Source organism: Hemitrygon akajei, chromosome 6, assembly GCF_048418815.1.
Source record: "Hemitrygon akajei chromosome 6, sHemAka1.3, whole genome shotgun sequence".
NCBI lineage: Eukaryota > Metazoa > Chordata > Chondrichthyes > Myliobatiformes > Dasyatidae > Hemitrygon > Hemitrygon akajei.
The window spans coordinates 66,690,944-66,707,734 of NC_133129.1; the positions used below are offsets into that span (position 1 = coordinate 66,690,944).

Genomic DNA, 16,791 nt, shown 5'->3' on the forward strand with positions numbered 1-16,791 from the left:
GCCCCTATGTTTCTCCACATACTATTCCTCACACCATCCTGAATTGGAAATATATCTTTATTCCTTTCCCGTCACTACATGAAAATCCTGGATCTCTCTCCCAAATAGCCTTGTGGGTATACACAGATCTCAAGGACTGTAGCAGTTGAAGGAAGCAGCTCACTTCTACCATCTTAATGAGGACCATTGGGGAGGGCAGTTAAATACTTGCTCAGCCTCTGAAGCCCACACCCCTTGAACATAGAAGAGCCTGCTGAAACTCCTCTGCTATCTATGTATATCTATATCTATGATTCTGCTAGCTATGGTTCTCTCTTTCCAAGTTCAAATGAAATGCCCCAGATCTGAAACTTTAAGGCCATAAGATATAGGAACAGAATTAGGCCATATTCCCTTTACCAATCAAGAACCTATCAATCTTTGCCTGCAATATACATAATGACTTGGCCTCCACAGCCCCCTGTGGCAATGAATTCCACAGATTCACCATCTTCCAGCTGAAGAAATTCCTCATCACCTTATTTCTAAAGGGATATCCCTTTATTCTGAGGCTATGTCCTCATATCCCAAACTCTCTTACAAATGGAAACGTTCCCTTCATGCACATTTAATTCAGGCCTTTTGGCATTCAGTAGATTTCGAGCAGATCTCCCTGATCTTTCTGAACTCCAAGTACAGTTCCAGAGCCACAAAGTTATCCTCATACGTTAAGCCTTTAATTTCCTGGATCGTGCTTGTGAACCTCCTTTGCACCTTCTCCAAGTCCAGCACATCTCTTCTGAGATACTGACCCCAAAACTGCTCACAATACTCCAAATGTAGTCCAACCAATGCCTTATTATGCCTCTACATTAGCTGCACTTAACTTGAGCAATTAACTGGTTCTTCTTCCACAGTCACTACATAATCATCTGAGTATTTGCAACTTTAAAAATATTTACATTTGCATTTATAAAGCACCTGTATTATAGGAAATCCTGTAATAACTTTAATTTCCGGAATAGCTAGTGCTGTGGGTACTGGTTTGTATAATAGAAACAATAAAATAGAAAGAGACTTCAGCTCTAATACCCACTTTGGAGAAAGGAACAGGAACAGTTTCAAGTAATTGAGCTTTCATCAGATCTTATTGGAGGAGTTGTCTATTTATTAAGATTAAGGTACAAAGAAATTTCTTCACTCAGAGATGGGACTATAATGGTGGTTCAGGAGGGAATATAGGGTTATATGGCAAGGAAATTGGCCCTTTGGCCCAAATGATCTATGATGCCCACTTTCTAGTTCCATTTGCCTATGTTTGGCCCATTTCCCTCTAAAGATTTCCTATCTAAGTACCTGCCTAAGCAACACACACAAAATGCTGAAGGAACTCAGCAGGCCAGGAAGCATCTATGGAAAAATGTACAGTCAACATTCTGAGCTGAGACCCTTCAGCAGAACTGGATAAAAAAAGATGAGGAACATTTTGTGTGTGTTACTTGGATTTCCAGCATCTGCAGATTTTCTCTTGATCATGTACCCGGCCAACTGTCTTTTAAAAGTGTTAATGTATTCACCTTAACCACTTCCTCTGGCAGCTCATTTCCTTTATGGACCACCCTCTGGGTGAAAAAGTTGCCCCTTGGGTCCCTACTAAATCTCTTCCCTCTTATCTTAAATCTCTGCTGTCTGGTTCTTGATTCCCTAACCCTGTGGGGAAAAAAAACTTTGTGCATTCACTCTATCTACAGCATGCCCCTCATGAATTTATACCCCTCTACAAGGTCACCCTTTAGTCTCCTATACCCCTCTACAAGGTCACCCTTTAGTCTCCTATGCTCCAATGACTGAAGTTCCAAACTGCCCAGTCTCTCTATAACTCTGTACCCTGAGGTCCAACAACATCTTGTAAATGTTTTCTGCACTCTTTCCAGTTTAAGATTATCTTCCCTATAGAGGATGGTCAAAACTGAACACAATATTCAAAATATGGGCTCAGCAGCATCTTGTGCAATTGCAACATAACATCCCAGATTCAATACCTGACTGATAAAGACTAGTATGCCAAAAGCCTTCCTCACAATCCTCTCTATCTGAGAACATTTCCAATTAAGTCCTGTTTTTCTCTCGCCTGTCCTCTTGATTATAAACAAGCTACTGTAACGTTGGGACAGATCCCAGTGGATCTGCCCACTGCTCTGTTTCTGGATGCCACTGGCCACAGGTGCAGAGTCCTCTTCATTTGACTGATAATTCCTGACCCCGATTTGGCAAAAGTAGTATTTTTTTTTAGTTTTGCTAGCTATTTACATCAAGTATAACTGGTTTTGATCAGTCTGAATATCCTCTTGTAGAGATGATGACTCTACATTCCCACCTTTAAGAGGACCTACACTCCCACCAGCCACGCCTCTGGTCAAAAGAAAGAGTAGTACAATGGCTGAGGCCTCATCACCTGAGGCCTAGCAATAACTCAGTGATAGATAGATAGATAGATAGATAGATACTTTATTCATCCCCATGGGGAAATTCAACTTTTTTCCAATGTCCCATACACTTGTTGTAGCAAAACTAATTACATACAATACTTAACTCAGTAAAAAAAAATATGATATGCATCTAAATCACCGTCTCAAAAAGCATTAATAATAGCTTTTAAAAAGTTCTTAAGTCCTGGCGGTAGAATTGTAAAGCCTAATGGCATTGGGGAGTATTGACCTCTTCATCCTGTCTGAGGAGCATTGCATCGATAGTAACCTGTCACTGAAACTGCTTCTCTGTCTCTGGATGGTGCTATGTAGAGGATGTTCAGAGTTATCCATAATTGACCGTAGCCTACTCAGCACCCTTCGCTCAGCTACCGATGTTAAACTCTCCAGTACTTTGCCCACGATAGAGCCCGCCTTCCTTACCAGCTTATTAAGACGTGAGGCGTCCCTCTTCTTAATGCTTAATGCAGTGGTGCTTCCTGGGTGCCAAAGGTGAAAATTGACCACAGCAGGCAACTAACACCTTTCTGTGTGGGTCTAGTATTCAAATTCACTTAGCTCACCATAATATATTTAATGGTTGTGCAACCTCTCTAGTACATTAAAAGGGGAGCCAACGCTGATTGGGCAAGGGCTTTACTGATTACTTCAGCTGTTTGTACAAGCATGACCACAGCTTTGGGCTGCCTGTCTCTTTAGTTATCTGACCTATCACCTCTCTTGATCCCGTGCTCTTCAATGTGAGATCAAGGAACTGCACTTCTTCTTTCTATTACTTACTTGGGGTTCAGACTGGCGCGGCACAGTGACGTGACTAGCTTCAGAAACCCTGGTTTGAACCTGACCTCAGGTGCTGCCTATCACCAAGTGAGATTCCCTAGGCACTCCAGTTTCCTCTCAAAGATGTGGGATGTTAGGTTAATTGGCCAAAATAAATTGCCCCTAAAGTCTTGGTGAGTGATAGAATCTAGGCGTGGGGGGTGTGGGGGGTGTGGGAGATGATGTGAATTTGGGCACAGTAAAGTGGGATTGGTGTCAATGTGTACTTGATGGTCAGTGCAGACTTGATGGGCCAAAAGGATTGATGCTGTGAATAGAGTAGTAACTCTCTTCAGTTACTACTCTCTTTTATCCTGCACAATCATCATGTTGTCATTCACTCTCTCCTGTCTTTGATCCAAGCACAGAACTTTGCCAAGTTTCTTGTCTCTGCACTTGATTAAAAGCAACCACAGTTCCATATTTGTCCGTGTTTTTCTCTCGCCACAGATGTTGCTTGTCCTCGTGATTATATACAGCATTTTCTATTTTGATATGCTAGATGTTAATTCAAAGAGAGGAATAATTTTAGACTTTATAGTATGATGGTAGTGTGTAACTAGTAGTATTTATTGATTTATTTTCTGTTTTAGTATCCTCTGGTGAGACCTATTGTGACCCCTCGATTTGCACTCTCTTGCTCTTCTGAGTTATTGAAGCAAATGGGGACATTTGCAAAAGCCAATAACTTGAACATTCAGGTATAGCATATAATGCACCCCGACCCTTATTCCTGCCAGTGTTCTCTGCTTGTGCTTGTACAGTTGTGTACTATTGCTTCTGTCCATCCTAAAAGGCTGCTTTTCTGATTTTAACCACTCATTGCATTTTCTTCTGCTAATTCTGGTCCTTCTGGCCATCATCTTTAAGCCTGTACCATCTGGTCATCAGCCCTTCAATCTTTGGTCTTTGTTGTTGTCCCCTTTCATTTACTTTATCCTTCACTCTGTGACTTTATATTAGTTAAAATACAATATTCAGCAGCAATTTCTATTAATACCAATTTCATAGCTGCTGATTATTATGTCTTAAAATACAAATAATTTTTCCAGATAAACTTGGCATACTCTTCAGATTTTGTTCTGCTGCTCTGTCATATGAAGACAACAAAGATGGGATCAGTTTGTTCCCTCTGCCCTGCATCATGGTCCACTGTTTCCTGTGGTTACCTGGGTCAGATTGAGAAGGCCTGTCTTATTATGTTATTTCAAAGGTATTCATTTATTCATTATGTGCCATGTCGTATGACATGGATAATCGTGGTCTTTACATGGTATGGTTGTCCTTGGCAATCAAAGATATTACATTATTAATAAAAGTTTCTGTGTAAACACTGCCAGAAACAATGCACCAATCTGGCTGGTCTTTCAGACTCTAGAACCCTGCAGCACACCCCTTATGGTGAGCTGGCTTGTGCCATTGTAGTGCAAAGGCTTTGCCCTCAAAGTGCCCCTAATGGGTGGAGGTGAGGGAGCAGCTTTAACCTTCTGTTGCCTTTTACAATTTCTAAATGTCTGACGTTTTGACACACAAAAACTATTACAATTGCTGTTCATGATTTAAGTATGTTGACTAAAAGCATTTAGAAATAGTTACCAACATTTTAAAAAAGCTAAATATTTTTAAAGATTAATTAAGATCTCCATAACCTCGTCAACCCATGCCCTACAATTCCCACAGAGACTCAGTGAGTCTGGGTTCTGCCATCGGGGTCCATCTGGAGACTGGGCGGGAATTCAGCTGACAGATTTCCTCAGTGAATCCTAAGGTTGGTCCAATAGTTCCATGTCTCGTGCACATGTATCAAAGTCCAGCTTTTGCTGTGGGTTCATTGACTGGATCAGAACTGCCAGTCACAGCCAGCATGGTCCAACCAATTAGAAATAAAGTCAAGAGCCCCTTACCTTCGAGACATTCCATGATTCTAGCCTCACCACATCTGCTGCTGAAACCTTCATCCTTACTCTTTGCTACTGATAAACATGACCTTCCAACATGCTGGTTTTCTTTATTCTACTCTTCATAGACTTGTAGTTGCCTGAAATGTGTTTTCTTTCATAAACAGAGTCATATCAGTGAGACTCGGCCTGAGATTAATGCTATGAGGAAAATATTTCCAAACTGCAAGAATTATTCTGAAGTTTATGATGCCCATGGCCTTCTGAACAATAAGGTAAGTACTTCTTACAGATTAAAGAATCTAACCTCCCAACCCTCCACTCCCGTCCACTTTCAACATATATCTGTGGTCCTTGTTTCCAGCCCAAGTTTCCCAAGATAAGAAGCTGGAAACGGGACTGCTAGTTGGAGTGATCCTGGGCACTGTTGCTAATTATATATCAGTTGCACACAAAGCACGATGTTCAAATTGCAATTTCAGAAGGTAGCAGCTTCATGTACCTATCCAGAGCCGTTGTCCAGTTGCAGTACTGAGAGAGTGTTAGATTGTTGGAGGTATCTTTCTTCCCTAATTCCCTAAAAGCCCTTCCTCGGGTGTGTGTATTGATCCACAATGCTATTTTGTGAAGAAATGGGGAATTTTTTCCTGATACCCTAAGGTTGATACATCACTCAACCAGGGTCATCAATGGATTTCACAAACAGTCTTCTCCCAGATTTTGCCTGCTTTTTTATATCTCACGCAGAGGGCTGTGATTTCAAGCAGAACAGCTGTCTAATATAATTGGACTAGTGGTGTGAATGGAGGAAAGATTCCTTACCTGTTCTCTATTAGAACAGAGATGAGAAGAAATTTCTTCACAAAGAGGATATTTTTGAAATTCTCTTGCTGTAGAGGCTTTTTGATGAGTATATTGAAAACAGTGTTTAGCAGGAACAAGGGGCCAAATGGCCTACTCCTATATCTACTTGCATTCTGATCGTACACTCCTTCTTTGGGTCTCTGCCTATTTTTCTGGGTTTCTCCCACTGTCTCTGTAAGAGTTTTAAAGGAGTCTCATCATCAACTACAATGTCTTTCCAGACTATCATGGCTCATGGAGTCTACCTCTCTGATGAGGAGCTTGAACTCTTCCAGAAGAAAGGAGCTGGCATTGCACACTGTCCCAATTCTAATATATCGTGAGTATCCAAAAAAATGAGTACAACAAGAACTCTTGTTTTGGCTTTAAGATTGTACACCAGGAACTTGAACACAGAAGTCCAGACTAATGATCCCATGCCACGCTAGGGGAACGCTGCTTTGATCTAGGTGCCTTCGTTTTGATGAAACTTCAAATTGAGGCTCCTTCTGCCTTCCCAGTTTTTCAGACAGTGCAGTTAAACTTTATCAAGCAATCAGCATTCGTAATGGGGCAGCACTGTGGCACATCTGGTAGACCTACTGCCTCTCAGCTCCAGCAGCCTTGGTTCAATCCCAAAGATGTGTGAGCTGGTAGATTAATTGGCCACAGTGAGTTACCCTAAGTGTGTAGATGAGTGGTAAGATATGGTGCAGGTTAATGGGAACACAAAGGGATTAGTTTTGATCTTGCTTAAGTTTAGGATTCATGGTCAGCATGGATGGCCTGTTTCTGTGTTGTGTGAATCTTTAAAAGGAAAACAGATTCTACGGTGGTTGTGCTGTGTATGGGATGTGCAATATTTCTAGGGGTGTGGTGGTATTGCATAGTGCCTGGACTGGATGGTGATTATCAGGTTCTGGTTAATCTCAGCAACTTTGTTTCCTGTCTGAACAACAGCTCTGACAGATGCTCTTGCTCCCTGCCCTGATGATTAATTGCTAACCTGATTCCCAAGTCTAGATGTTGATTGATCCCTCAATGGATTCCTAGTTTGACGCTAGGTCCCTGAAGATTCCAGAACATTTTGTCTCTCTTCTGAAGGTATACATTTTAACGTATTGCATGGTGCGGCACTGTGCCGCTCAGCACAGCTTTTCTTTTTTTCTTTTTTCTTTAAAATTTTTTGTATTAGTTTTTCAAAACATTTTACAAATTTAAAAACCCCAAATCTCAATGAGGAACATTAATATAGTGCAAAATTAAGCATACAATAACAATATGCTACAAAGGAAGAGAATTTAACAAAAAAGCACCTAAATTAAAGACAAGTCAGCTTAGTATCCTCCCCAAGCCCCACAAGACAAGAAAAAACAACAACTCCAGACCAACCACAACTCAATATAGAGAGTATAAGTCAGGACAGTCAAACTCCCAGACTGTGAATACACTTAGCAACAGAGGATAATAATGCCTACTACCAGAAAAAAAAGGGAGCTGAAAGCAAGGGACCGAAAAGAAGAGAAAAAAAAACCCTAGTCAAGAGGAAGGTTATGAAAGTACCGTACTCGATAAAAGGTCCCCAGACCTTATGGAACTTTAGATCCAAATTAAGAACTGAATAATGAATTTTTTCGAGGTCCAAGCAGGCCATAATGTCGTTAAGCCATTGCGCATGAGTGGGCGGGGCAACATCTCTCCATCTAAGGAGGATCAAGCGTCTAGCCAGGAGAGAGGCAAAGGATAATATTCGGCATTTGGTCGGACCCAGACATAAATCTGTCTCGCCCCAAGAACCGATCAGAGCAATTAAAGGGTTTGGTTCTAGGTGCTGATTCAGAATACACGATAACGTAGTGAAGACATCTTTCCAGAATTTCTCCAAGCTAGGACAGAACCAGTACATATGGATGAGAGAAGCCACGCCCCTCTTGCATTTATCACAGAGCAGACTAATGCCAGGGTAGAATCGAGATAGTTTAGATTTAGACATATGGGCTCTATGAACAATCTTAAACTGTAAAAGGCAATGGCGAGCACAAAGGGAGGTTGAGTTAACTGATTTGAGAACTGAGTCCCAGCTCTCCTCGGATAAGGAGATATTTAAATCCTGCTCCCAGGCCATTTTAATTTTATCCACAGGGGCCCGTCGTAAGGCTGCTAGTTTATCTCGGATAATTGATATTAAACCTTTACCTAGTGGATTAATGGAAAGAAATAGGTCCATAGCATTTTTCACAGGCATTTCAGGAAAGTTAGGAATTAAAGGAGCAATAAAGTGTCGGATTTGGAGATATATGAAAAAATGAGCGTTAGGCAGATTGAACTTAACAGAGAGCTGCTGAAAAGAAGCAAAGCGATTATCAATGAAAAGATCTTCAAAATGTCTAATGCCCTTCCTGTACCAAACATGGAATGCTGAATCGTACGTAGTAGGTTAAAAAAGGTGATTATGTGCGACAGGGCTGGAAACGGAAAACCCCTGGAAACCATAGCATTTCCTGAACTGAGCCCATATACGCAAAGTGTGTCTAACAAGAGGATTAGCTATTGATCTGGGCAGACTGCTAGGGAGTGCAGAGCCAAGAAGTGCAGAGATAGATAATTCTTTAGTGGAGCTCAACTCCATTGCCACCCAATTAGGGCACTCAGGTTGGCCGTGGAAGAAAGACCAAAAGGTAGCACAACGTATATTAGCTGCCCAATAATATAAGCGAAAGTTAGGTAAAGCCATGCCACCCTCTTTTTTAGATTTTTGGAGAAGCACAGCTTTTCTATGCCGATGTTTTCACCAGCCTCTCCATACCCCTCTTTAGTTCAGATTATAACCATATTCCTTGATCCTTCATACATATCTCACTTCTACATAGATCTGTCTCTAACTTTAAGCTGTCATTCGCTGGGGGCAAACCTTCCACTCTACGGTAACAAACTTTCCGCACTCTGCGGTACCGGACCTTCCACTCTGCGGTACCGGACCTTCCACTCTGCAGTGACGAACGTTCCTCACTCTGCGGTACCGGACCTTCCACTCTGCAGTGACGGACGTTCCGCACTCTGCGGTACCGGACCTTCCACTCTGCGGTGACAAACGTTCCTCACTCTGCGGTACCGGACCTTCCACTCTGCGGTGACGAACGTTCCACTCTGCGGTACCGGACCTTCCACTCTGCAGTGACGAACGTTCCTCACTCTGCGGTACCGGACCTTCCACTCTGCGGTGACGAACGTTCCGCACTCTGCGGTACCGGACCTTCCACTCTGCGGTGACGGACGTTCCGCACTCTGCGGTACCGGACCTTCCACTCTGCGGTGACGAACGTTCCGCACTCTGCGGTACCGGACCTTCCACTCTGCGGTACCGGACCTTCCACTCTGCAGTGACGGACGTTCCACTCTGCGGTACCGGACCTTCCACTCTGCAGTGACGAACGTTCCTCACTCTGCGGTACCGGACCTTCCACTCTGCAGTGACGAACGTTCCGCACTCTGCGGTACCGGACCTTCCACTCTGCGGTACCGGACCTTCCACTCTGCAGTGACGGACGTTCCGCACTCTGCGGTACCGGACCTTCCACTCTGCGGTACCGGACCTTCCACTCTGCGGTACCGGACCTTCCACTCTGCAGTGACGAACGTTCCTCACTCTGCGGTACCGGACCTTCCACTCTGCAGTGACGGATGTTCCGCACTCTGCGGTACCGGACGTTCCGCACTCTGCGGTACCGGACCTTCCACTCTGCGGTACCGGACCTTCCACTCTGCAATGACGAACGTTCCTCACTCTGCGGTACCGGACCTTCCACTCTGCAGTGACGAACGTTCCGCACTCTGCGGTACCGGACCTTCCACTCTGCGGTACCGGACCTTCCACTCTGCGGTACCGGACCTTCCACTCTGCAGTGACGAACATTCCGCACTCTGCGGTACCGGACCTTCCACTTAGCGGTGACAGACGTTCCGCACTCTGCGGTGACGGACGTTCCACTCTGCGGTGACGGACGTTCCGCACTCTGCGGTACCGGACGTTCCGCACTCTGCGGTACCGGACGTTCCGCACTCTGCGGTACCGGACCTTCCACTCTGCGGTGACGGACGTTCCGCACTCTGCGGTACCGGACCTTCCACTCTGCGGTGACGAACATTCCGCACTCTGCGGTACTGGACCTTCCACTTAGCGGTGACGGACCTTCCACTCAGCAGTATTGCACTTTCTCCAGAATTGCCCATTAGGCTTACTGGTGACTAACTTTGTTTAGCCTTCATGCTGCACGGTAAAAGCTGTGGCATGGGTGGAACCTTGGATCCAGAGGATGGGGGAGCTGAGAGAACTACGGAACAGAGATACAGCCATTAGTGGAAGATTTACCAGAGAAGTGAGCAATGTGATTGTGAAAACTTGGCACACCACAACTCCAATGTTAGCAATATCCAGTGGAGCCTGTTGGTCATGATGGGCAAATGTTAGTTGTACGTGCTTGTTGTTGGAATCTGTGTGAATAACAGACACACTGGGGCATGATTTCTCTCTTTCACCCTCCAGCCTATGCAGCGGCTTAATGGATGTACGAAGGGCTCTGAATCACAAAGTAAATGTGGGGCTAGGAACAGGTAGGTAAACCATTTTTGCTTTTGTGTTTTGGACCAGGTGTGCACCTTCCGTCTTCTTTGTCATCCCGTCTCTTTAATTCAACAGTCAATACTGCTTCAAAATAGTTTTTTTTTTGTAATTTATTTTTTATTGAAGTTTATCATCAAACAAACATTTCCATAAGATGTATTTCAGACATTGTACATATATATCATATAATCATACATATCACAAATCTCCACAAAGTATTTATCTGAGGTATACACTTATAGAAAAGAGTGGAAAGAAAAAACAAGCAAAAGGAAAGAACTATGTACAAGTAGGGAGTGATCTTTTTTTTTACAACAGATTCATTGATTTGTGAGAATAAAATCAGGCCTATGAGGCATTATGTAGTTAAACCATTTTTCCCAGTATGAATCAAATTGTTCCAGCTTATGATTAACAGATGCTGTTATCTTCTCCATTTTGTAAATGTCCATTGTAATTTCCATCCATGTATTTAAAGTTGGGCTCTCCTGTGATAACCATTTCCTAGTAAGGGTCTTTTTACCAGCCACCAACAGTATATTCATTAAATATTTATCTCTTTTCAACCATTCTTGAAGTATATATCCAAAATATATGGTCTTACTCTCTAAGGATATTTCGCTTCAAAATTGTTTCATTGACTACAAACTACTTTGGAGCTTCCTGAGTAGGATGTAGATGAATCATATTGCTGGTTCCTGACCATTGCTGGGATTAAATACTGTAATCCCCTACCCACCATGCTGTGCAGAGGAGTGAGAACAGACTTGCTTGAAACCGAGGATCTTTAAAATGAGGATGAAGAGAAGAATTTCCCTCTTGTGGAAGAATCTGGAACTAGGTATCAATGTTGAAAACTAAGCAAATGCTTATTTAATCAAATGAGACAAAAGCTAGAGAGATGCAGGAAAGATTCACGGGTATGGGACTATCTGCTAACTTGTGCCATTCTGTTGCTTTTCCCTCATTGCAGTATGCTTCATTGTCATGTATATTGCTTACTTTGTAAGGTTCTCCTGAGTAAGGAATTTCAATGTGATCCGAATCTAAATCTGAGTTAAATTAAATGATAGCTCAGGACATCAGAGAGAAGAGGTGCAGCTTATAGAGTCACTGCCTGACAGTGTCAGAAACCCAGGTTACATCCTGAACTAGCATGCTGTCTGTGCAGAGTTTGCATGTTCTCCTTGTAGGACAATAGGATTCCCACGGGTGCTCCATCTTCACTCCACAACCCAAAGATGGTCCACTGTAAATTGTTTCAAGTGTATATATAAGTGGCAGAATCCAGGCCTAATTAAGTGGAACCTGAGGGGAGTAAAAGATGAGCTAAATGTGGGATAGATGTAAATAGTTAGCATGTTCAGCGAGCAGATGGCCTGTTTTTGTGTTGTACCTCTTGATGACTCCAAACATGACAACTACCCTGCTCTTCCTTGAAAGAGTGCCATGGAATATGCACCTGACAGAGCAGATAGGGCCTCAGTCTTAACATCTCATCTGCATTTGCAATACCATGGCATAGAATGCTATGGGCTGCAAGGGATTGGTAAAGGTAAGTTCCTGATGCTGGCACAGACACGGTGGACTAAGGAGGCCATGTCCATGTTCCATAAATCTTTGACAATGCATCTATCAATGAAGAACTCCCTGATGACCAGACAGATGTCAGCCAGAATAGCATGGCCCACGTCCCTGTCAGGAGATTGGAACCTAGAGTCCTCCAAGTAATGGAAGAATGCAAGAAGTATTGAATTGAATTGACTTTATTACTTACATTATTCATATACATGAGTAAAAATCTCTATGTTATGTCTCCACTCAATGTGGTGGTGTCTAAATGAGCAATGTGCAATTTATAGTAATTTATAATAAATGTACAACAGGACAGTCAAGATAACATATATATACAGTTGTGTCAGCATGAGTTAATCAGTCTGATGGCCTGGTGGAAGAAGCTGTCCCAGAGCCTGTTGGTCCTGGCTTTTATGCTGCGGTACCGTTTCCCGGATAGTAGCAGCTGGAACAGTTTGTGGTTGGGGTGACTCGGGTCCCCAGGAAAGAAAGATGAGCTCAGGGTATGGATCAATACTTGGATTTATGATTTTGTAGCTACTTGTGAGACTTGCAGCCAATATTCTGGGATTCTGTTGTTTTAGACGTGACAGAGCGGGAGAGATCAAAGGAGAAAGGGTGGCATTACTAGTGAGTGAAAATGTCATGGTAGTGCTCAGATTGTACATGTAGAACTCTTCTAATGAGGCTTTTTGGGTGAAACTAAGGAATAAGAAAGGTATGACCATGTTAATGGGGCCATATTATAGAACACTCAGCAGTCACTGGGTTTAGAGGAACAAATTTGTAGATAGATTGCAGATTGTTGCAAGAAACATAAGGCTGTGATAGCAGGTGATTTTAACTTTCTACATATTGACTGTAAGTCCCATACTGTAAAAGGACTAGATGGAATAGAGTTTGTCAAATGTGTTTGTAGAAGTTTTCTTAAGTACATAGAAGTTCCAATGAACAAATGTGCAATACTTGATCTCCGAGGAAATGAGACAGGGCAGGAGACAGAATTTTGTGTTGGGGAACACTTTGTACCTAATGATTAAAATGCTATTAGTGTTAAAGTAACTATGGAAAAGGATAGGTCTGGTCCTCGGGTTGAGATTCCAAATTAGAGAAAGGCCAATTTTGATGGTATCAGAAATGATCTGGCAAGTGTGGATTGGGACAGACTATTTTCTGGCAAAGGTGTACTTGGCAAGTGGGAGGCCTACGAAGGTGAAATTTTGAAGATACAAAGCTTTGTATGTGCCTGTCAGAATAAAAGGCACATTCATTCTGGCATTTATTTAGGGAGCTATGGTTTTCAAGAGATATTCAAGCCCTGGTTAAGAAATAAAATGAGGTGCATAACAAGTAGGAACAAATGAGATGCTTATGGAGTATAAGAAATGCAAGAGGACTGATGCACCATCAATAACTCTCGGAGATGGGAGGTGAACGATAGGCTTTTATTAGCAGCAGAAGGGACCACGACATCTTGGAGACTGAGGGAGGAGCAGTGCCTCCAATCGCCTTTATACAGGGGTCTGTGGGAGGAGCCACAGGAGCAGTCAGACAGGTATACATAGTTTACCACAAGGACACAGAAAGAAATCAGGAGGGCTAAAAGAAGAATGAGGTTGCCCTAGAAGACAGGGTGAAGGAGAATCTTAAGGGATTCTGCAGATATATTAAGAGCAAAAGGTTTGTAAGGGACAAAATTGGTCCTCTGGAAGATCAGAATGTTAATTTATGTGTGGAGACAAAAGACATGGGGGAGATCTTAAATTGATTTTTCACATCTATATTTACTCGGGTGACAGATACAGAGTCTACAGAAGTGAGGCAAAGCAGCAGTGAGGTCATGGAATTGATACAGATTAGAGAGGAGTTATTTACTGTCCTGAGGCAAATTAGGGTAAATAAATCCCTGGGGCATAGCAAGGTGTTCCATCGGACCCCGAGAAGGCTAGTGCAGAAGTTGCAGGGGCCCTAGCAGAGATATTTAAATCACCCTTAGCAACAAGTGAGTTTCCAGAGGATTGAAGGATGGCTAATGTTGTTCCGCTGTTTAAGAAAGGCTCTAAGAACAAACCAGTGAGCCAGGCATTAATAATGGGAAAGTTATAGGAAAGTATTCCTAGGGACCAGACACATGAGTATATGGATAGGCAGGTACTGATTAGAGATGGTCAGCATGACTTTGTGCATGGTAGGTTGTATCTAACCAATCTTAGAGTTTTGCAAGGAAGTTACAGTAATGTCGATCAAGACAAGGCAGTGGAAGTTGTCTATGTTGACATCAGCAAGGCATTTGACAAGGTCCCGCATGGGAGGTTGGTCAAGAAGGTTAAGTCACTTGGTATTCTAGATGAGGTAGTGAATTGGATTAGACATAGGCTTTGTGGGAGAAGCCAGAGAATGGTAGTAGATGGTTGCCTCTCTGACTGGAGACCTGGGTGTGTGGAGTACCTCGGGAATTGGTGCTGGGTTGGTTGTTGTTTGGCATCTATATCAATGATCTGGATGATAATGTGCTAAATTGGATCAGCAAATTAGTGGATGACACCAAGATTGGGGGTGATTTGGACAGTGAGGTAGACTACCAAAGCTTGCAGTGTGATCTGGACCTGCTGAAAAAATGGGCTGAAAAATGGCAGATGGAATTTAATGCAGACAAGTGTGAGGTGTTGCACTTTGGGAAGACTAACCAGGGTAGGTCTTACACAGTGAGCAGTAGGGCACCGAGGAGTGTGGTGGAACAAAGGGACCTGATAATGTAGGTTCATAATTCATTGAAGGTGGTGTCATGGGTAGAAAGGATTGTAAACAAAACTTTTGGCACATTGGCCTTCATAAATCAAAATATAGAGTACAGGAGTTTGGATGTTGAAGTTTTATAAATGGTTAGTGAAGCCTAATTTGGAGTATTGTGTGCAGTTCTTGCACACAAAATAAATAAGATATAAAGATAGAAAGATATAAATAAGTTTGAAAAAGTACAGAGAAAATTTACAAGGATGTTGCCAGATCTGGAGGACCTGGCTTATAGGTTAAAACTTTATTTCTTAGAACGTAGAAGACTGAGGGGAGATTGGTAGAGGTATACGAAATTATGAGGGGGATAGATAGGGTAATTGCAAGCAGGCTTTTTTCACTGAGGTTGTTTGAGAGTATAACTAGAGGTCATGGGTGAAAGGTGAAATGTTTAAGGGAAAAATGAGAGGAAATGTCTTCACTCAGAAGGTGGTGTGATTGTGGAACAAGCTGTCAGCATAAGTGATGGATGCAATTTTGAGTTCAATATTTAAGAGAAGTTTGAATAGATACATGGATAAAATGGGAATGGAGGCCCATGGTTTGGATGCAGGTTGATAGGACTAGGCAGTTTAAATGGTTTGGCATGGACGAGATGGGCCGAAGGACTTGGTTCTGTGCTGTCATTTTCTATGACTCTATGGCTCTAAATTAGGAACTAATATACTAGATCATGACTAATGGAATACATACCAGGAGTTTCTATATTTCCAACTTTTCTGTGTGTAATGCTAGCAAAAGATCATAAGCATGTAGAGAAATTAGCTGAAGACACTAAGGTGAGAATTTCATTGGGTATCAGCAGGGAAGGTCCTAAAGATGACTCAGTCCCAGTGCACTGCAGAAGGTCAGGTGAACATGATCTCAGATCCCCACCCATCAGAAGCACAAGGTTTTATCAGCAGTAATGGAGTGGTTAAGTACTGGTGCAGTGGACCAGCAAAGGGCAGAGATGGGCTCACTCAGGAGAGTCCTGGTTGGAACCTACAGCAGCAACAGGTAATACAGTTCCATATATCATGTCTACCCTCTGTAATGTCTCTTGTGGTTTATGGTGTTGGCTTGTTCACAAGGAGAAAAGCAGCAGAACCACTTTGTTCTCGCCTGATGTTCTTGCTCTGCAGTTCAAAGGTATCGCCTTGACAACCGTTCACCTTTCAGCTACTTTTCTGATGTGCAATGCTGAAATGATACAAAACTCTGTTTTAGATGTTTCAGGTGGTTACTCCCCTTCAATACTTGATGCTGTACGGAAAGCCATTGAGACGTCCAAAATTCTGAGTTTCAACTCTTCGGATTATGAGAAGCTTTCGTATGAGGAAGCATTCAGACTTGCAACCCTTGGTGGCAGTAAAGGTGAGAAACTGTGTAAATCCTCATTTTATAATTTGACTAAAATTATATAAGTGACCATTACAGAAATTGGTCACTTGGGCCAACAGCGGCATGTTAGTTTTGATGCAGCTATTATGTTCCACATATCTCCCTCCTTCTAGCCCTCTTCATCTCACCACGGTTGGATCAGGGTGTAGAATTGTTGTTTTTCTTGTAGGTTAACTTCCCTCTGCTTGCTTGTATTTTTATAGAATCACCCATATGCATGCAACAGTTCAGTGAATTTATCAGTGATTGTGGTTTTGCTGCCTCTGCATTTTACTGGTAGCTTCTTAGTTTTTCTGAAGCAGTTAATGCATCACTTGAACCTGGCTATTTTATAGGCTAATTCTTATCACTGGCATGTTGCTTTTATCAATCTGAGCTCGCTTTTCTAGAA

General features: G+C 42.6%; 1 protein-coding gene across 1 annotated transcript in view; it reads left to right on the plus strand.

The window, feature by feature from the left end:
* Positions 1 to 16,791, plus strand: part of gda (guanine deaminase) — a 71,456-nt gene that overhangs the window by 29,608 nt on the left and 25,057 nt on the right. Inside the window, exons 7-11 of the mRNA XM_073048545.1 lie at positions 3,881 to 3,988; positions 5,353 to 5,460; positions 6,271 to 6,368; positions 10,572 to 10,639; positions 16,227 to 16,373. Of these exons, the coding sequence (XP_072904646.1) occupies positions 3,881 to 3,988; positions 5,353 to 5,460; positions 6,271 to 6,368; positions 10,572 to 10,639; positions 16,227 to 16,373 (529 nt within the window). The remainder of the gene's footprint in view (positions 1 to 3,880; positions 3,989 to 5,352; positions 5,461 to 6,270; positions 6,369 to 10,571; positions 10,640 to 16,226; positions 16,374 to 16,791) is intronic.